This window comes from Chiloscyllium punctatum, chromosome 42 (genome assembly GCF_047496795.1).
Source record: "Chiloscyllium punctatum isolate Juve2018m chromosome 42, sChiPun1.3, whole genome shotgun sequence".
NCBI classification, from domain to species: Eukaryota; Metazoa; Chordata; class Chondrichthyes; order Orectolobiformes; family Hemiscylliidae; genus Chiloscyllium; species Chiloscyllium punctatum.
In genome coordinates this window covers 6,771,642-6,792,932 of record NC_092780.1, presented here as the reverse complement: position 1 = coordinate 6,792,932, position 21,291 = coordinate 6,771,642, and the positions used below count along the sequence as shown (strand labels likewise).

Here is a 21,291-nt window from a genome sequence, read left to right as displayed (position 1 = left end):
GGGTCAGACATATGTTCATGCAGATAGTCAGCATGCACAGTGAGTTTGGAAACTATGCTTGGGAAAATGTATTTTCGTATGCCTTTGTAAAGTGGAAAAATACTTTCTGGGCAACTCAGGAAGAAAAATGAACAAGAACATTCAAATCTGTACAGTTCCCCAATCTAACAAATCACAACTGACCTATGCCATATCAATGAGACTTTGTAGCCTCACAGGGATACCGTTCCATCTTCACAGAATTACAGTCGTGACCAACTATTAACAGTATTTTTATTCAAATTATATAATTAACAAATAATAAAAATAAAAATCCACACAAAACTTTTGGGAGGGGAAGTCAGTTTATTTCCATTTTTTAAAAACAGGATGATGCATTATTTAAAGCATCTTCTTTTCAATGTACATTTACAGTTGTAAACTCAGAAGTTCATGCAGAATCTAACAATATCACATTGTTCTTTTATGGCCAGTTGGCAAAGAGGAATATCAATTTATATATCTATGTTACATGGCTTTTGTCAGAGTTGACATTCTAGAACATATTTACAAAATAAGCAGTTAACTTTACAGCAAGTTTGCATAATTCAATAAACTGCACGTTGTATATGGAGAAAGGTCATGTTGACAGCTTTGTTCAACGTTCCATTGGAATGCCTGATTTTTTTGTTTAAAATGGAAGCTCTGAAATGTTTGCCTGTCAAACAATCTCAACACTGCAGGTAAACAGCAACATAAAACAAATAATAATAATACAAGCTGGAAAAGTTCAGCTAAAGCATTTCCCTTTAGGCATCAGGTCTAATTTCCTTCTTGGAGTGGTATAACGTTTCTTTTGACAATATAGCTGTTGCTCCTTTAACCAAGGGTTGGGTAATCAGTAGTTTATTCTCTGCCTCAATGCTACTCTTACTCAATCCTACCCTTTCCCATTGCCCCCTACTACTCCCCTTCCTGTGGTTTCAATCCAGTTGCTCAGGATCAAGGTGGTTGAATTTGATACTGGATTTTGGACCATTTGGAGCCTATGTTAGGATAATGCAGTCAGTCATTGGCACAAATGTGTACAACAAGCAAACTGCGTAACAGGTGTACCACACAGTTCTGTCCAGACTTATTCCAGCATTGTTTATGGAAAGCAAAATGCAATTTATTTAGAACTATATAGAAAAAAACTGCAGCTAGGAAACATTTATATATATTTTTAAAAATTAACAAGTTATATTAACATAAACCCCATGGAGTCTGAAAACAGACCATTGTTAAGAAATGACTTGAAAACATGAGGCACTTTCCAGGGAAAAGTAAATAAAACAGAGTTAACTACAATTAGAGATTACAACTCAAACTTAAAACCATATTGAAATCACTGTTTAAGGTGCATTTGCACATCATGGGGTAATGTTCAATTTCATAGACATTATGCAGAAAAAAATTTCACAAACCCTCAAATATTCACAAGGTATTTTGAAGATGGTGTCATGAGAGAAATATTTATTAAGATAGCTTTTGGCAAACCTTGATCATTTTGGAAGTGGATCTTGATGAATATAATATTTTAGAATAAACTGTTATGAAGCAAGAGTTCAGCATAATGTTTTTAAATCCGACACCGTTGGTTAAAGATGAGATCTTCATTTAAAGCCATGTTTCTACAGGAATGAGCCATAATCTAAACAGCACTGATTTAATACTTAGGGGGAAATACCATCTATTATCCGAGGAATTTCTGAACGCAGTACCCATAAAATGTTCAGTATCAAAACAGTATATTTGCCAACTTAATGCACCATGTTTGCAAAAGCACCAAATTACAGATCGCATTGAACTCAATCTTATTTAACCTGACTAATGAAATAACATGTATTTTTCATTACTGAGGTACAGGAGACAAGGGGAATCATAATATTTAGGCTGGTTTACTCAGTGAAGTTGTTTGAATCCAGTTAAAGTTGTCACTTTGTCAAATCAAAGAGGTGTGACTGAATACTGTTAATCAATACTCTGGAAACTCACTGAGAAGTAGAATATGCGGTTACCATTTCTCTTATTAAAAATACCCATTACGCTACTTCCAAAACCACAATTTATCTATCTGCTCATCCTTTATATTTTCTAATCAATGTAATCAAAAGTTATTAAAACCCTCTGAAGCAGGAGAGACTTGAACATGGGCCTCCAGGCTCAGAGGGATACTCCACAAGAGCCCCTGCTTATTCATTATTACATATCTTTCAATGCTAAGCACCTGAGTTATTATGTGATGACATTTCATAGCCCTTGAGCAAAGTATCTGTTTGTAATTTAGTGACTTTTAATGCAGAAACATGACATTAAAGTGAGTTCACTTCTGGCTCTAGTTAGAAGTTTTTTTAAAAAAAAATGCATTTTAAGGATTGTTACTGAGTTTTTAATTCGACCTGAACAAGCCGTAGAGCAATAGTATCGAAAATTAAAAATTCAAGTAACAGTAGAAACAAAAAAGTGCACGAAAGCACTAATGTAAACAATGCAAACAAAAATATATTATATATGTTTTATATGTACACATATAGGTTAAATGATCAATATTCAATAAAAACCATACAAATTCATTTCGCCTCAATTGTAATAAGCTAAAAGCATCAGGAGCCAGTTTACATAATAGTTTGTTATTTCTCCCTAACTAACTGCCAAGTTTAGCAATGACTGCAATGCTGCCATTAATGTTTATGATATACAGTATCAGATCAGCCATGATTTTAAGTAAAGATGGAGCTAGCTCAAGGGGCCATATGGCCTACTCCTATCTCTTACACTCTTAGTTGCATTATGCCAAGTTGTAACAGCAAAACAATTTAAATGTAGATGTCATCAATGTGTGAAAAAAAAAGGCTGGAATTTTTCAAGCCAAACTCAAGACATCAGAAATCTAAAATAAATACAGGTCTACATGAACTGTTCATCCCTTCCCCCTCGAATAGAAAAGCTTTCAAAACGTAATATCAGGAAAGGGGAGAATTGCTAGATTTACTAATAGTAAATGGTTAATGTGGTTTGTAAACAAAAGAACAAGTAGTTGACCAATGAAGTGCAACATTTGATATGGCAGACTGTTGGCCTAACTAAACCAAGTTCAGGATAACAAAACAAAATAACAACTGTGAATACTGTAGATCTTTAGAAAAAAACAATTTGCTGGAGAAATGCAGCAGATCTGGCAGCATTTGTGGACAGAAAGCAGAGTTAACTGTAGTTCTAAAGAAGGGCAACTGGGCTCAAAACATATACACTGTTTGTCTCTTCACAGATGCTGCCACACTAACTGAGTTTTGCCAGCAATTTTAGTTTTTGTGTCAGGTTCAGGACAAGTCTGGGCTCTCTCTCAGCTAATCCGAACTGGTGAGGCCTTGATACAAACCTCTCATGCACTTGCGAAGAGTCAAAGGATACTAATCTTGTTGAGGTTTGTCCCCTTTACAAACCAAGCGATGGACTAGGGAAATTGGCATAACAATCAATGCAGCACTGAATTAAATTGGACAGGTCCTGTAAAGGAGCTCGAATCCATAATCTCGCAATTAGCATTTTACAACAAACCTATTATACGTTGCAGTGGGTGGGGATCAAAGAGCATGAGGAACTGTAGATTCTCCTGACAGTATGTACTCAAATGGACTGAATGTTTCATCGATCTTGAGAGTGAAGTGCATGAACACAACTGGGTGAAGTTTCAAGTTAAACACATGTCCTTGTCACTTTTCGTTGATTGATGGTGTGTATGGGTTTAGAGAATTAAAGGGTTGTTTCCATACAATAAGAACATTCAAGTCAGGGACACAATACAGAGCCTGTGCCATTTGTTTCAAAAGTACTGGGCAGCTTGTGAAAAAGGTAGTGTTCACTTTGTGCAGTTGCTAATTGCCTGAGTCATGGAAACGTGCTATTTTGGCAGAAATTTGGAATTAGTCTAAGTTATCTACTTTTAACTGAGTTATTAACCACATTGCCATTCTAATGCCATGACAGTTTATTTAACATGGTGCAGAATATACAACTTAATTGTGTTGTGTTCAACCAGGCTATCCAATCTATAATTGATAGGAAACAGACAGGCCATCCCATGAAACCAGGGTAAAATTACCCTTTTATTTTGGACTAATTATTTGACCTGTTTGAATTTTCTGTGATGCAAGTTTAGAAGAATCTGATCTTATCAGTTACTCATTAGTGAATAAATCTCAAAATGCCAAGGCCTGCTTCTATCAGCAACTTGAGATAGCTGTTCAGTTTACCACTGGCTTATGAACTTGCATGATGTTCAACTGAAAACCTCTCCAAAGCATAAACCCATCCCAATCTCATGTGTGAATTAGTGCAATTATTAGTATATTCATGTGATCCTGTGAAATGTAAAGGTGCTATTAGCATGACAAGTGACCAAGATAACAAATTCATAAGCACAAGTTAACTAAATGTTATTTCTAACTTGAAGAGGAGAAAAGATGTGGAATGTTTATGCTGGAAAACAAAATGGGTAAAAAAATGTAAAAGAATTCTATGGAAATAAATTTCCAAAATTAACTTTTTTCGCATAGGTCCCTTAACAAAATCATTTTTTATTTCTTTATTACACCTTCTGGTCCACCAAAACCGCCCAGCCGCATTTCAATTGCGTGATCAACGTTCCAGAAAGGACAGACCAGTTTTGAAGTATAGATTTACCAATGGACCAGCAGATGTGGTTTGTAGCCATTTTTGGTGTGCAAAGCCAATGTTAACTGGCACTTCTGTACCTGGTTGAGATCAATTAGCTCAGCAAAGCCAGGGATAAAGACCAGGATCAAGCCTGAGACCTTTCTTACCAAAATCAGTCATGGGGCTAACCAATTGGAGAATATCTGAGGATACGTTTGAACTCTGTTGAGACTACAGACAGCATGTAGAAAAGATGTGAACTCCATGATACTATACTGCCCCTGTAAAGGTGCAGAGAGTACTGGACATTAAGTACTATTGAATTGTGATTATTATCAAATTTATGTTCAAATTCATACTATACGTTTTACATATCAAATAGTAAAATGCCATTAAAAATCTATATTAAATCCGCATTGGCTCTATGAAAAACTATTTTGCAAATGTTTTAAACTATGCTTCAAATCATATTTACATCAAAATTCTATATCACACACTGGGACCATCCTGTTACTATGATTAAAAAGATGCACAATTCACAAAATACTTCTCTCACTAATAAAGACAATTTACCAGATATTTTAACATAGAGACAGCATCCGCAAAAGTGATATTTTAATTAAGTAACAAAATGTTATGTTTTCTTGTTAGATTGGGAATCAAATCTTTAAGTTAATAAATAAATACAAATTATAAATAATTCAGTGATTAGTGCATTAGTTGTAGAAAAATTTTAGTTACTTGTTTTAAGAGAATAGGTTTAGCCTTTTTACAAATTGATTTCTTAATAACTAAATATAAATTAAATCTGTTTTGGAATAGTATAAAGTTAAATTGAAGTCAGCAGAACTTATTCTTGTATAGGTTAGAAAACTCCCTGTGATGAGAGTTCCATTACTGAATTTTGTAGCAAAATTTAAAACAAATTCAAGCATTGTCAACTATCCAATCTGTCCACCACCAATTCATTCATTTTCTGATGGTCAAAGATTAAAAAGGAAGAATGGACAACTTCAATTGTCATGAATCTTATCTTCAAAATTATACATGGATTTGGAATGCCCCCTTGGCTGTGCTTGTTTCACCCTGTAATTTCTGTGGAAGTGTAGCAAAACCCCCATTTTGGAAATGAATAGAATTTACACCATATTTCTAGAGAAGGTATGACAGCAGAGTGGATACAGCTGCAAGGAACATCCTGGCCTAGTGCTTCACTTGATTTAACATCCCGGTAACCATTTATTTTCAGCCTCAAACACTAAAATCACCTACTGTTGATATTTTTGCAGAGCTCTGATGGTTGCACATTATATTGATTTCTGGTTGAACTATTTAATTAAGGATGACTTTCTAACACAATTGGTTATTGGAGGAGGGACATTTAAGCCAGTCAAACATGGTTTTATTCTGATTGCTTCTTCAATCCACATGCTGTCAAATTCAGAGATAATTTTCATCAATGGAAATCCAGCATTGGTGTCATCGAGCCATTGAACAGACTGGACCTACGCCTAAGGCTATTAAACACATCTTAGTTGTTCTTACAGTCCTCACAACAAACATTTACAGATCAGCACAACGCTGTAATGTGGCCATCTTCATCAGTTCTCAGTCAAGGATGGTGTCCAGAAAGGGCAAAATGCAAGAAAGTGAAGTGGGAAACATGGTAAAATATTTGACAAATAAATATCAAATTCTATCAATATTTAAATTCAGTGAAACAACACTTGGACTTGTGCCCCACTCAGCAAGGTTCAATTACAGCAAATCTGATAAGAAGTGCTAACTTTAAAGTCAAATCCAAAAAGAGTAGGAATTACAGGACAGTATAACAAAGATTTCACTGTGAGATAGCTATATGCTTCGACAAATCTGTAGAGAAACAGTTATATTTGCCTATAATTGTTATGTAATGCTATTTCATTAATTAGATGTTTTTTGCTAGATAGAAATTTAGCCATGACTCTCAATTCTTTTCTTTTCTGAACCGAAACAGAAAGATGACAAGTTCTACATGCAAAAGATGCAAAACAAGTGAGACATATTTTCTATAGATCAGGAAACACTCAAATAAGACAACTGCAGTGAATTCCAGGCCAACCATGTTAAATTGAGCAGCCAAATAGAGGCTTGTAAAATTAAAACCTACTGATAATAGCAGGAGGAGCAAATTCAAAAAAATGGTTTCTCTCATACTAATTAGAAAAGCGTGAACAAAATGCTCCGCTACTTAGCCCATAGTTGTGTTAACACCTGAAAAGCAAATATAGATTAATGTTTGGGTAAAGGTCCTGCAACAGAATAGTTAATTTATGGGTCTCTAATTTAATTTGCTGAGATCTGCTATATAGTTGGGGTACATGATGTAGAGGTGCTGGTGTTGGACTGGGATGAACAAAGTCAGAAATCACACAACACCAAGTTGTAGTCCAACAAGTAAATCTGACTTCATCTGACGAAGGAACAGCACTCCAAAAGCTTGAGATTTCAAATAAACCTGTTAGACTATAACCTGGTGTCATGTGGCTTCTGACTTGGTTGGAGAACGGCCTATATTTTCAGTTTGTATTTCCTTGATGTTTGTAAGGGTCATTGCCTGCAGAAAGAACTGTACCAGGATTCTTAACTGTCAAGTGGAAACTCTTGCTCTGTATGCCTGTGGAAGGAGACCAGTAAAATCTGCAAAGAAACTGTGGAGGGAGCTGAAAAGACCATTTTCAGGAGTTCTAATGGCATTTGTTTCAGTTACAGCAAGAGATCATTCAAGGCTCTGCAGCAAGTATTCTTAATGAAGAAGAATTTTTTGTTGAAGTCATTTTAAAATAATTACCTGTTGTTATTTGCAAAAAAATGCTATCACTTTTTAAAAGAGGAATATTTTGAATGTATCTTTAGCATACTTCCTAAGAAGAGTGAAAATTAGAAAAATTCAAAGTAACATAGTCAATATTTCACAACGTGGAGACTGTTTGAGTGAGGAAAGACAGTAAAAGAGCAGTAATTACTGTTACTCTTAACCTGGAATACTAGATTTTATTGTGTAGCTTATCTCTAAAGGAGAAGGCACCTTTTCTAAAACTAGTTAATCTGGGGAAAAAGACAAACCTGTAAATTGGCCTAGCTCCTGAATGTTTTAGCCCAAACTAATTTCAATCAGAGGTACTGATGGAATCGAGAGGAGGGTGCATATTTCTGAGCTTTCGTGCCGGATTCAGACTTGGCAGAATTTGAGCCACTGTCTCTAGCTTGGCCTGATGTCAAGCCAGTTGATGGGGAAGACAGTGATGTAGGGTGCTGACATTCTGAATTATTATTGCTATTTGAATGCTTATTACTGGGTCCTGGTTGTTGAGGTTGTAAACTACCAGTCTGGTGAAACAAACAATTTTTTGATTCTAAATCAATTGGTTGTGAGTTTCCTCCAGTATCTGAAGTTTCCTTTGAATCAACATTTTGCTCAAACTGATGCATGGTGCATACTTTGCCCAACCTGTGGCCACTGTCTTTGCTTTCCAGTGGTTTATCCTTGCATTCTCTAAAGTGAAACTCTGATAAGTCATTCTGCACCACTACTGTATGTCTCCTCCTAATGTTCTTCTTTCTCCTGGTCTCTGGAGAGTTCTGTTTTCTCAGTCCCACCCCAAACATATCATCTGCTGAAGTTTTCAATCGCAGTTTCGTGTGATCAGTCAGTGCTCGTTTTGATGTTTGGGTTACATCATTTTTGTCAGGATCACACTTAAGGACATTATGCTTGTTGGTGGGATTGGGATAATTCAAATTATCTAACAAATTGTCGACCATTGGGGGGTCATTATCTTCATTGATTTTTGCATTAAAGTCATGTTCTGTTTTTGGTTTAGTCAACTTCTTTCTAGCTAATGTATCACACTGAATTAATTTGTGAGAATTAAAAGACGGTCTACTGTTGAGCTTGTGTACTGGAATCCCTTCTTTGTCAGAGCTTGTGTTGCTGTCTGACTCACGGCGACAAAACCTGCTTCTTTCCTGCTGTGAGCATGAGACCTTGCCTGGTAGAGTCCGTATTAGATAGCTACTTTCATTGTCTGTTTCGACAGGACCTCCGCACTCACTGATGAGCTCACTCCTTTCATCATCAGCTTCATCACCCCTGCTTTCAGCAATCGATTGTACCTCAGAACTGAAGTTGTGATCTAGGGTTGTTACTGTGGATGAAATCGTCGAATATCCTGAAACAACAGAGCTAGCATCAGTGGGAATTGTCTCTCTGTGCTCCACCTGCCACATCTTCAGCTTGGAATTTCTGGAAAACATTTCATTATTACAATGAGACTGAGGACTTGCAATGGTTGTCTGGTTATCTGTACTGTTTCTTCTTTCTGAATCCAATAATTTGAGGGAAGTTCCTTCCTTAAATGAACACTGAAGGCCAACAGAGGATGGAGTACATTGTGGAGATGAAGAGTTCAGAGTGGGTTCATCAACACTCTCCCATTGGGATCTTTGAATGTGGTCCTGCTTGGAATTATCAGATTCTCCTGACATTTTTTGAAGTTCTTTATTAGCAATAGGTTGATATATTTTCTGTACATTTCTGTTCCTAGTACTTGCCAACTGTTTCTCCTTCTGTTCAGTTGCATCCTTCTGTCTATTGGCTCCTGTTTTGTCTACTGATCCTTCCTTGTTAATAGCCTTAGTAGGTTCATGTTCTGAATCATCATCTGTGCTACTTTCAAGCACCTTTGCCTCTTTTTGTTTTTTTCTCTTACGGTTGGCTGCTGCAAAGATTGACATCATCAACTCCCTGTTGTACAGATCCCTTCTGGATCCCCATGATCCCTGTAATTATGCAGAACAAAAATTAGTTCCCTTAATATTATTTAAATGTTACTGAATAAGAATATAGTAAAAGAAGTTACATTTTGAGGAAAGATTCTTCACCTTAACTCCGTTCTAATGAAGGGTTTGTTCTCAAAATGTTAACCGGCCTTTCACCTGATTTATTAACTGCAAATTTTTCACATTTCTGACTTTATCTTATTGGTGTTTAATTATAAAGTCTGTTTGCTTTTGTGTAAGCAAGTAAAGTCGCCATAACTCCACAGAACCACAGGGCTGCTCTCTCATTAGAGAGACAACTGCTGGTGAGTTTAACCTGAGGGTCACTACATCTCAGGAGAGGGGACAGTTGAGAGGAACGACCTTTATGGTAACCTCAACCAGTACAAGCTGCTGGCATCATTCTGCATCACAAATGAACTGACCAGCCATCTAAGCTAACTGAACCCCTGCTAATGAAGCAGAAACACAGAGGACATATAAGGATTAACCTGGTGGCTGGACAGGTGGTGTGCTGTAGCTGTATGATGTGGGAGCTGGCTGATCCCATTGTGAACAGCAGTGACCACATCTGCAGCAAGTGTTGGTTGCTGGAAGAACTCTGGAATCTGAGCTTCAAACAGTGCAGCACATCTGGGAAGGAGAGAGTTACCTGGATGATTTGTTTCGGGATGTAGTCACATCTGGTAGATTAAGTAATTCAAATTCAGTTAGTGATCAGGGACAACAGGGTGTGACTGTAAGCGACAGAGGTAGGGGGATTCTGAGTTCAGGAGTGGAGGAGCCTCAGCCCTTGACCCTTGACCAACAGGTATTAAATTTTTGCTCTCTGTATGGATGAGGAAAAGGGCCAAGGACAGGGTAAGCCAGCTGACCACGGCACCATGGTGCAGAAGGCCATTTAAGAGTGGGGAGCAAAAAGACAAGTAGTTGTTATTGGGGATTCTATAATTAGGGGGACAGATAGTATCCTTTGCGAGCCAGATCAGGACTCTGGCAAGGTGTGTTGCCTGCCCAATGCCAGGGTGCAGGACATTTCCGACTGGTTTGAAAGGATATTGGAGCAGGAGGGAGAGGATCCAGTTGTTGTGGTCCACATTGGCATGAACAACATAGGCCCTCCTTCCTAGCCTTGCCTATTTGGGGATTATCAAGCACTCATAAGGAAACTGAAGAACAGGTCCTCAAGGGTCATAATCTCTGGATTTCTGCCCGAGCCACATGCTAATTGGCATAGGCATAAGAAAATTAGGGAAGTAAACATGTGGCTAAGAGATTGGTATGAGAAAGAGGGATTCCATTTCATGGGACATTGGCATCTGTTTTGGAACCGGGGGGGATCTGTACCAAAGGGACGGTCTCCACCAGAACCGAACTGAAACCAATGCTTGTGAGTCAGGGGAAAGGGAAAGGGAAAGCAACAGTGGCAGGGAGTATAGAGTCAAGTAGAAAGATAAGCAGCAGGTTAGCTTGTATGCAGGGTTTAAGTTCAAGGCAGACTAGGATTGAAGCAAAAAGGAAGTCGATAATTTAGGATATATTACCAGAGATGCTCATAGTATTCGTAACAAAGTAGATGAATTAACGGCACAAATCATCGTGAATGATGATGATGTAGTAGGCATCACAGAGACATGGTTGCAGGGGCTTCAGGACTGGCAGTTAAACATCCAAGGATTTACAACTTATCAAAAAGACAGGAAGGTGGGCAGAAGGGTCGGAGTTGCCTTGTTAGTTGAGAATGAAATTAAATCTATGGCACTGAATGACATAGGGTCAGATGATGTGGAGACTGTGGGTGGAGTTAAGGAACCACAAAGGCAAAAAAAAATCATAATGGGAGTTATGTACAGACCTTCCAGCAGTGGTCAGGACTAGGGGCGCAGGATGTACCAGGAAATAGATAGGGCGTGTCAGAAAGGCAAGGTCACTGTGATCATGGGGGACTTCAATATGCAGGTGGACTGGGCGAATAATGTTGCCAGTGGATCCAAAGAAAAGGAATTCATGGAATGCTTACAGGATGGCTTTTTGGAACAGCTTGTGATGGAGCCCATTTGGGAGCAGGCTATTCTGGGCTTAGTGCTATGTAATGAGCCAGACTTTATAAAAGATCTTTAAAGTAAGAGAACACTTAGGAGGCAGTGATCATAATATGGTAGAGTTCAGTCTGCAGTTTGAAAAAGAGAAAGCAAAATCAGATATAATGGTGATACAGTTAAATAAGTGAATTAAAGGTCATGAGAGAGGAACTGATGAAAATCAACTGGAAGCAGAGCCTAGTGGGGAAGACAGTAGAGCAACAATGGCAGGAGTTTCTGGGTATAATTCAGGACACAATAGAGGTTCATCCCAAAGAAAAGATAGATTATCAAGGGAGGGGGTGGGGATTAGACAGCCATGGCTGACAAAGGAAGTCAGGAAATGTATCAAAGGAAAATAGAGAGCCTATAAAGTGGCCAAGAGCACTGGGAAATCAGAAGATTGGGAAGACTACAAAAACAAACAGAGGATAACAGAGAAAAATAAGGAAGGAGAGGATCAAATATGAAGGTAGGCTTGCTAATAATATTAGAAATGATAGTAAAAGTTTCTTTCAATACATAAGAAACAAATGAGAGGCAAAAATGGAAATTGGGCCACTCCAAATTGATGCAGGAAGGCTCGTGCTGGGAGATAAGGAATTAGTTGAAGAACTTAATAAGTACTTTGTGTTAGTCTTCACAGTGGAAGACATGAGTAATATCCAAACATTAAAGGGCAGTCAGGAAGCAGAGTTGTGTATGTAGCCATTACAGAAGAGAAAGGGCTAGAAAAGCTAAAGGTCTAAAAATCGATAAATCTCCTGGCCCCGATGGGCTATATCCTAGAGTTCTAAGGGACGTGGCTGAGGAAATAGCAGAGGCGTTGGTTGTGATCTTTTAAAAGTCACTGGAGTCAGGGAAAGTCCCAGATGATTGGAAAATTGCTGTTGTAACCCCCTTGTTAAAGAAAAGATCAAGACAAAAGATAGAAAATTATAGGTCGATTAGACGAACTTCGATTGTAGGTACAATTCTAGAATCCATTGTTAAGGATGAGATTCTAAATTCTTGGAAGTGCAGGGTCAGATTAGAGTAAGTCAGCATGGATTTAGTAAGGGGAGGTTATGCCTAACAAAACTATTAGAATTCTTTGAAGAGGTAACAAGTAGGTTAGACCAGGGAAACCTAGTGGATGTTATCTATCTAGACTTCCAAAAGGCCTTTGATAAGGAGGCTGCTGAGTAAAGTGAGGGCCCATGGTGTTCGAGATGAGCTACCAGTATGGATTGGGGATTGGCTCTCTGACAGAAGGCAGAGAATTGGAATAAAACGTTTATTTTTCGGAATGGCAGCCGGTGACAAGTGTTGTCCCGCAGGGTTCAGTGTTGGGACAGCTATTCACTTTATATATAAATGATCTTGATGAAGGGACTGGGGCATTCTGGCAAAGTTTTTCAATGATAGGAAGTTAGGTGGACAGGCAGGTAGTACTGAGGAGATGGGGAGGCTGCAGCAAGATTTAGACAGTTTAGGAGAGTGGTCCAGGAAATGGCTGATGAAAGTCGACGTGAGCAAATGGGAGTCTTGCACTTTGGAAAAAAGAATACAGGCATGGACTATTTTCTAAACGGTGAGAAAATTCATAAAGCCAAAGTACAAGGGAATCTGGGAGTGCTAGTACAGGATTCTCAAAAGGTTAACCTGAAGGTTGAGTCAGTGGTTAAGAAAGCAAACGTAATGTTTTCATTTATCTCAAGATAGTTGGAATATAAAAGTAGTGATGTGTTTCTGAGACTTTACAAAGCTCTAGTTAGGCCCCATTTAGAATACGGTGTCCAATTTTGGGCCCCACACCTGAGAGTGGTGGGCTTAGATTAGATTAGATTCCCTACAGTGCAGAAACAAGCCCTTCGGCCTAACCAGTCCATCCTGACCCTCTGAAGAGTAACCCACCCAGACGCATTCCCCTCTGAATGATGCACCGAGCACTATGGGCAATTGAGCATGGGCAATTTAGCATGGCCAATTCACCTAACCTGTACATCTTTGGACAGTGGGAGGAAACCGGAGCACCCAGAGGAAACTCATGCAGACACAGGGAAAATGTGCAAAATCCACACAGTCGCCCGAGGCTGGAATCAAACCTGGGACCCTGGTGCTGTGAAGCAGCAGTGCTAACCACTGAGCCACCATGCCGCTTGTGGAATTCATTACCACGGAACACAGTGGAGGCCAGGACGTTAAATGTCTTCAAGGCTGAGACTGATAAATTATCGATCTCACAAGGAATGAAGGGCTATGGGGAGAGTGCAGGCAAGTGGAGTTGAAATGCCCATTAGCCATGATTAAATGGCAGAGTGGACTCGATGGGCCGAATGGCCTTACTTCCAGTCACGTGTCTTATCGTCTTATTAAGGGACTACCTTAATCTGTGGCTGGAGGCAGGGTAGTAGAATCAAAGATACAAACAAGTTTACAATAGGAAATTATAAGAGTCATAGAGCTATACAGCATGGAAAAAAGAGCCTTTGGTCCAACTCACCCATGCTGACCAGATATCCTAAATTAATCTAGACCCATTTGCCAGCATTTGGCCCACATCCCTTTAAACCTTCCTATTCATGCACCCCACCCAGATGCCTTTTAAGTGTTGTAACTGTACCAGCCTCCACCATTTCTTCTGGTAGCTCATTCCATGCACAATCCTCCGTGTGAATAAGTTGCCCCTTCGGTCCCTTTTAAATCTTTTCCCTCTCACCTTAAACCGATGCCCACTAGTTTTGGGCTCCCCTACCCTGGGGAGAAGACCTTGATTAATCAGCCGATCCATGCTCCTCATGATTTTCTAAACTTCTATGAAGTCACCCCTCAGCCTACGATGTTTTAGGGAAAATAGCGCCAGCCTATTCTGCCTCTCCCTGAAGCTCAAACCTTCCAAACCTGGTAACATCTTTGTAAATCTTTTCTGAACCCTTTCAATTTAACATCCTTCTTATAGCAGGGAGACCAGAATTAAATGCAGTACTCCAAAAGTGGTCTTCCTAATGTCCTGCAACATGACCTCCCAACTCCTATACACAATACATTAACCAATAAAGACATACATGCCAATGCCGCCTTCGCTATCTTTTCTACCTGTGACTTCACTTTCAAGAAACTTTGAATCTGCACTTCAAGATCTCTATTCAGCAACACTCCTCAGGACCTTACCAAAGAACAAAGAAAATTTACAGCCCAGGAACAGGCCCTTCAGCCCTCTAAGCCTGAGCTGATCCAAGTCTGCTGTCTAAACGTGTCGCTCAATTCCCAAGCATCTGTATCCCTCTGCTCCCCACCTACTCATGCATCTGTCCAGATGTATCTTAAATGAATCTACCTGCCTGCCTCTAGCTCCTCTGCTGGCAATGCGTTCCAGGCACCTACCACTCTCTGTGTAAAGTACTTGCCGCGTGTATCCCCCTTAAACTTTTCACCTCTCATCTTGAAAGCATGACCTCTCGTCATTGAATCCCTCACCCTGGGAAAAAGCTTATCTCTATCCACCCTGCCTATACCCTTTATGATTTTGTAAACTTCAATCAGGAACCCACCCGCCATCTTTTATCTAATGAAAACAAACCTAACCTACTCAACCGCCCTTCATAGCTAGTACCTTCCATACCAGGCAATATCCTCAAATCTTCCCTGCAACCTCTCCAAAGCGTCCACATCCTTTTGGTAACGTGGCGACCAGAATTGTACACAGTATTCTAAATGTGGCTGAACCAATGTCTTGTACAATTTTAACACGACCTGCCAGCTCTAATACTCAATACCCTATCCAATGAAGGCAAGCATACCAAATACCTTTTTGATCACTCTACCGACCTGCATTGCCACCTTCATAGTACAATGGACCTGAACACCCAGATCTCTCTGTACATCAATTTTCCCCAGGACTTTTCCATTTACTGTATACTTCACTCTGGAACTGCATCTTCCAAAATGCATCACCTTGCATTTGTCTGGATTGAACTCCATCTGCCACTTTTCCACCCAACTCTCCAATCTATCTATATCCTCCTGTATACTTTGACAGTCCCTTATGCTTTCTGCTACTCCACCAATCTTTGTGTTATCTTAAACTTGCTGATCATACCAACAGTGCCCTTTTCCAGATCATTTATGTATGTCACAAACCACACTGGCCCCAACAATGACCCCTGTGGAACACCACTGGTCACCTTTCTCCATTTCGTGAGTCTCCCTTCAATCACTACTCTCTGTCTCCTGTTGCTCAACCAGTTCTTTATCCACCTAGCTAGAACACCCCGCACACAATGTGACTTCACTTTCTCTATTAGTTTACCATGGGGAACCTTATCAAACACTTTACTAAAGTCCATGTATATGACATCAACAGCCCTTCCTTCATCTATCAACTTGCTCACTTCCTCAAAGAACTCTATTAAGTTGGTAAGGCACGATCTCCCCCCGCACAAAACTATGTTCCTATCACTGATAAGCCCATTCTTTTCTAAATATAAATAGATCCTATCCTTCAGTACCTTCTCCAGCAACTTTCCTACCACTGACGCCAGGCTCACTGGTCTGTAGCTACTCGGAATATTCCTACTACCCTTCTTGTACAGGGGGACAACATGAGCAACCTTCCAGTCATCCGGCACCTCACCTGTGTTTAAGGATGCCACAAAGTTATCGGCCAGTGCCTAAGCTATTTCCTCTCTCTCCTCCCTCAGCAACCTGGGATTGATCCCATCTAGTCCTGGGGATTTGTCCATCTTAATAACCTCTAGCCTACCCAACACATCTTCCCTACTTGTGACAAAGTGATCCAAACTAATCAAATTTCTATCTCTAATCTCACCATTCATCATGTTCTTCTCCTCAGTGAACATTGATGCAAAGTAATCATTCAGAATCTCACCCATTCTCTCAGGTTTGACACATAACCTTCCTTCATTATCCTTTAGTGGACCAATCCTTTCTCTAGTTACCCACTTGCTTCTTACATAAGAAGAAAATGCTTGGGATTCTCCTTAATTCTACTCACTAAAACTATTTCATGACCCCTTTTAGCATGCTTGATTCCTCATTTAAGACTGGTCCCTACTCTTCCGATATTCTTCCAGGGCCCATTCTGTTCTTAGCTGTCTGCTTCCTTTTTTCTCTTGGCCAGAAGGATTGTTGACATTTACACAATTCAAAGGAAGAACAGAATATTGTGGAAATGCACAGCAGATCTTTCAGTGTCTGAAATGAGGAAGGCAGCTTAATGTTACACAGAAGACCCACTAGGAGTTCCCATTTTAGGTATTAATCTCATTTGGATCACAACTTTGTTTTCAGAACAATATTGAGAGTCATCTGGGATACATCAGCTGTAGGAATGAGCCCTTTTCACTTTAGCAGCCAGTCTTTGCTTGTTCAAATTAACTGATATGTCTTGGACATCGATTTAGAGGGAATTTCATTTTTCAAGTAAATGGTGCCACTGTAAATTTGCTATTGTAAATCACCAAATTTTAGGATAAGTGCTTCATGAATTATTATTGTATTACATTTTTATAATTAAATGTAGAAAGTCCTGCTCTGATTTGCCTTTCCAAAATGCAGCACCTCAGTTACCTAAATTAAACTCCATCTGCCACTCCTTGGCCCATCTGATCAAGATCCAGTTAACTCTGAGGTAACCTTTTTTGCTGTCCACTACACCACCAATTTTGGGGTCATTTGCAAATTTACTAACCATTCTCCTACATTCACATTCAAATCATTTATATATATGATAAAAAGCAATGGACCAAGCACAGATTATTGTGGCATACCACTGGTCACAGGCCTCGAGCCAAAAAGCAACCCTCCACCACCACCCTCTGTTTCCTATGTTCGAGCCAATTTTGTATCTAAATGGCTAGTTCTCCCTGTATTCTGTGATCTAACCTTATTAACCAGTCTACCATGTGGAACCTTGTCAAACGCCTTATCGAAGTCCATACAGACAATATCCTTTATCAATCCTCTTCATTATTTCTTCAAACAAAACCCAGTCAAGTTAATGAGGCATAATTTCCAAAGTAGAAAGCCATGTTGACTATCCTTACTCAGTCCTTGCCTTTTCAAGTACATGTAAATCCTGCCTTTCAGAATCCCCTCCGACAACTTGCCCACCACACAGGTCAGGCTCAGCAGTCTATAGTACTCTGGATTTTCCTTACCACCTTTCTTAAATAAGATGGAAAATTGTGACTGTAAGAGCTGTTCCTTTTTTGCAGCTTTTTCAGTGTTGGAGCTTATTTCCTTGGTTTCTTGGGGCAGTAATTTCTATTTTCTAAGCTGTTATGTTGCTTTGGAACTTTGGGAAAAAAAAGAGCAAAACAGTACTTTAAAACAAGAGGGAGAGCAGGTACCACGTGGGAGGATGAGGAGTAAATGACAGGTGGGGATGGAGCCCTTTACTTCACATGTGATTCAGGGTGAGCATGCCAATTGGACAAAAAATTGGCTTAATGGCACGAGACAAAAAAATGACAGTGCAGGGTTGTTCTTTTGGACTGAAAGCTGTGTTCCATAGGAATTGGTACTGGGCCCATTTTTGATGTCATTTATATAAATTATTTAGATGAAAAACCTCCAACTCCCACAGTTATCTTGATTATACATCCACACACCGTGCTTCCTGTAAAGACACTATTCCATTCTCCAACCAAAAGAGAAAATGCTGGAAAATCTCAGCAGGTCTGGCAGCATCTGTAAGGAGAGGAAAGAACTGACATTTCGAGTCTAACTGACTCTTTGTCAAAGCTAAAAAAAAGGGAGAAATAGGGAGGTATTTATACTAGGCTGAGAGAAGGTGAGTCATGGCTCCAGAAGCAAAGGTAGCAATAAAGAGGTGATAATGACACTGCATAGAGAGATTAGGAGCTGTGAATGACCAAGGCTGAAGCCAGTGCTATGTGACAAAATAGCACCATTGTTGACAGCGCCCTCAGCAGAGTCTGATCCATTTTCTTCACTTTGGCTCTCATCCCCTCTCTTCCCTCCTGCAATAGAAATAGGAGTCCCCTTGTCCTTACCTACCATCCCACCAACATTTATATCTAGAGGATCATTAGCTGCCAGCTCCAGCGGGATATCACTATGAGACACATATTCCCCTTCCCTCCCTTGTCAGCCTTCTGCAAGGACCATTTCCTCCAAGACACCTGTTCCACTCTTTTCTACATTGGGGAAACAAAACATAGACTGGGTGACTGCTTCGCAGAACATCTTTGTTCTGTCTGCAAAGAAGATCGGAATTTCCAGTTGCCTGTAACTTCAACACACTACCCCATTCCCTGGCAACATTTCTGTCTCAGGCTTGCTGCAGTGCTCCAGTGAAATTCAGCATAAGCTGGAAGAACCGCACCTAATTTTTTCCTTGGGAATGCAACATCTTCTGGATTCAACCACTTTAGGAGTTGAGTTCTCTCATGTCCTTCCCCCAACACCTACACTCCAGGCCTTGTTATCACACTCTTACACACAACCCATTGTTAGCACCAATAGACCCAGTAATAGCTGTTCACCCTCCTAGTTGGATCATTATCCACTACTTTCTCTGTCCAAATGTTCTTCTCTCTCTTTGGGCTCTATCCCCATTTATCGTTTACTCCTTAGCTTCCACACCCCTTTCCCTCCCCTCCCCATCTACTGCATATAAACTGACATTTCCTAGCTGAGAATGGGTCACTGGACCTGAAACATTAACTCTGATTTGTCTACACAGATGCTGCCAGACTGCTCAGCTTTGCCAGCAAATTCTGCTTTTGTTTCTGATTTACAGCATCTGCAGTTCATTTGGTTTTAATGGAGTAAATTACTGGATGGATATACTAAAAGATGAACACCGTCTTTCTTTGCAATTACCTTACAATTTATTGTCACCTTTTGACCTTGAAGGGCATGCTTCAAAATTCTCCATGGATTAAAAAAGCACTAAAAAAAAGTTTAATTTATTCTGAGTGCATGTTGATTTGCTATCATTGGATTATTAATATGAAACTCTTGAGTTGCTGATGCTATGGCAGGAGCTATGTAAAATCTATTATCCTACCTAAATCAAGTCATCTCAGGGCATCTCTTCAGTCAGAATCAATTTCACTAAACAGAATAATAGTAGTATTAACCTTATTAAATGACATTTGATTAACACAAATTGTGGGGCCTCTTGCAGAAACAATTATGTCATCTATAACTGCATGAGAGGGGTGCTGGATGACTATAGCATGGCTAATGTTGTGCATTTGTTTAAGAAAGGCTGTAAGCAGAGCCTGGGAACTATAGACCCGTGAGTTCGAGTTCAGTGGTGAGTAAATTGTTGGAAGGGATTCTGAAAGGTAGGATTTGTATGCATTTGGAGAGGTAAAGCAATGATTAGGGATGGTCAACATGGTTTTGTGCGAGAAAAACCATGTCTCACAAATTTGATTGTGCAAAATTGGTGACACAGCGGACAGTGAAGAAGGTTATCTAAGATTACAAAGAGATCTTGATTAATTGGATCAGTGGGCTGTAGACTTGCAGTTGGAGTTTAATTTGGATAGATGCAAGGTATTGTATTTTGGTAAAACAGACAAGGACTTGTACAATTAAAAGTAGGGCCTTGGGTAGTGTTGTAGAACAAAGAGACCTTGGGGTTCAGGTACATAATCCCTTGAAATTTACCTCGCATATTGACATAATGGTAAGAAGGCATTTAGCTCACTTGCCTTCAGTGCTCAGACATTTGAGTATAGGACATTTTGTTGCTGCTGTGCAAGACATTGGTGAGGCCCATTCTGGAGCACTGTGTCCAGTTCAGGAAGGATATTATTAAGCTGGAGAGGGTTCAGAGGAGATTTACCCAGATGTTGCCATGAACGGAGGAATTAAGTTATAAGGAGAGGCTGGGACCTTTTCCCACTAGAATGTAGGAGGTTGAGGGGTGACCTTATACAGGCTTATAAAATCAAGAGGGGTTTAGATAAGGTGATTGGCAGGTGTCTTTTCCCTTGCGTAAGGGATTTCAAGAATAGGAGGCATATTTTTAAAGCCCTCCAAGCCTGCATCGATCCATATCCTCTATCTAAATATGCTGTCTATTTTCTAAGGATCTGTATCCCTTTGCTCCCTACCCATTCACGTATATACCCAGATACATCTTAAATTACTCTAAAAAGTGGCTACCCCTACCACCTCCGCTGGTAACGCTTTCCAGGCACCCACCAGCCTCTGCATGAAGAACTTTCCATGCATATCTCTCCTAAACTTTTGCCCTCTCACTTTGAACTTGTGACCCCGAGTAAGTGAGTCCTCCACTCGGGGAAAAAGTTTCTTGCTATCCATCCTGTTCTACACCTCTCACGATTTTGTAGGCCTCAATCATGACCCCCCTCCACCCTCAACTGCCTTCTTTCCAATGAAAATAATCCTAATCTACTCAACCTCTCCTCATAGCTAGCCCCCTCCATTACAGCCAACATCCTGGTGAACCTCCTCTGCACCTTCTCCAAAGCATCCACATCCTTTTGGTAATGTAGCGACCAGAACTGTATGCAGTATTCCAAATATGGCCAAACCAAAGTCTCATACAACTGTAACATGACCTGCCAACTCTTGTAGGAGAAAGTGAGGACTGCAGATGCTGGAGATCAGAGCTGAAAATGTGTTGCTGGAAAAGCGCAGCAGGTCAGGCAGCATCCAAGGAACAGGAGAATCGACGTTTCGGGCATCAGCCCTTCTTCAGGAA

General features: G+C 39.9%; 1 protein-coding gene across 1 annotated transcript in view; it reads right to left on the bottom strand.

Moving 5' to 3' along the window:
- Nucleotides 1–325: 325 nt before the first annotated feature.
- Nucleotides 326–21,291, bottom strand: part of LOC140465691 (rho GTPase-activating protein 23-like) — a 265,792-nt gene continuing 244,826 nt past the window's right edge. Inside the window, exon 25 of the mRNA XM_072561302.1 lies at nt 326–9,498. Within this exon, the coding sequence (XP_072417403.1) occupies nt 7,831–9,498 (1,668 nt within the window). The 3' untranslated portion in view covers nt 326–7,830. The remainder of the gene's footprint in view (nt 9,499–21,291) is intronic.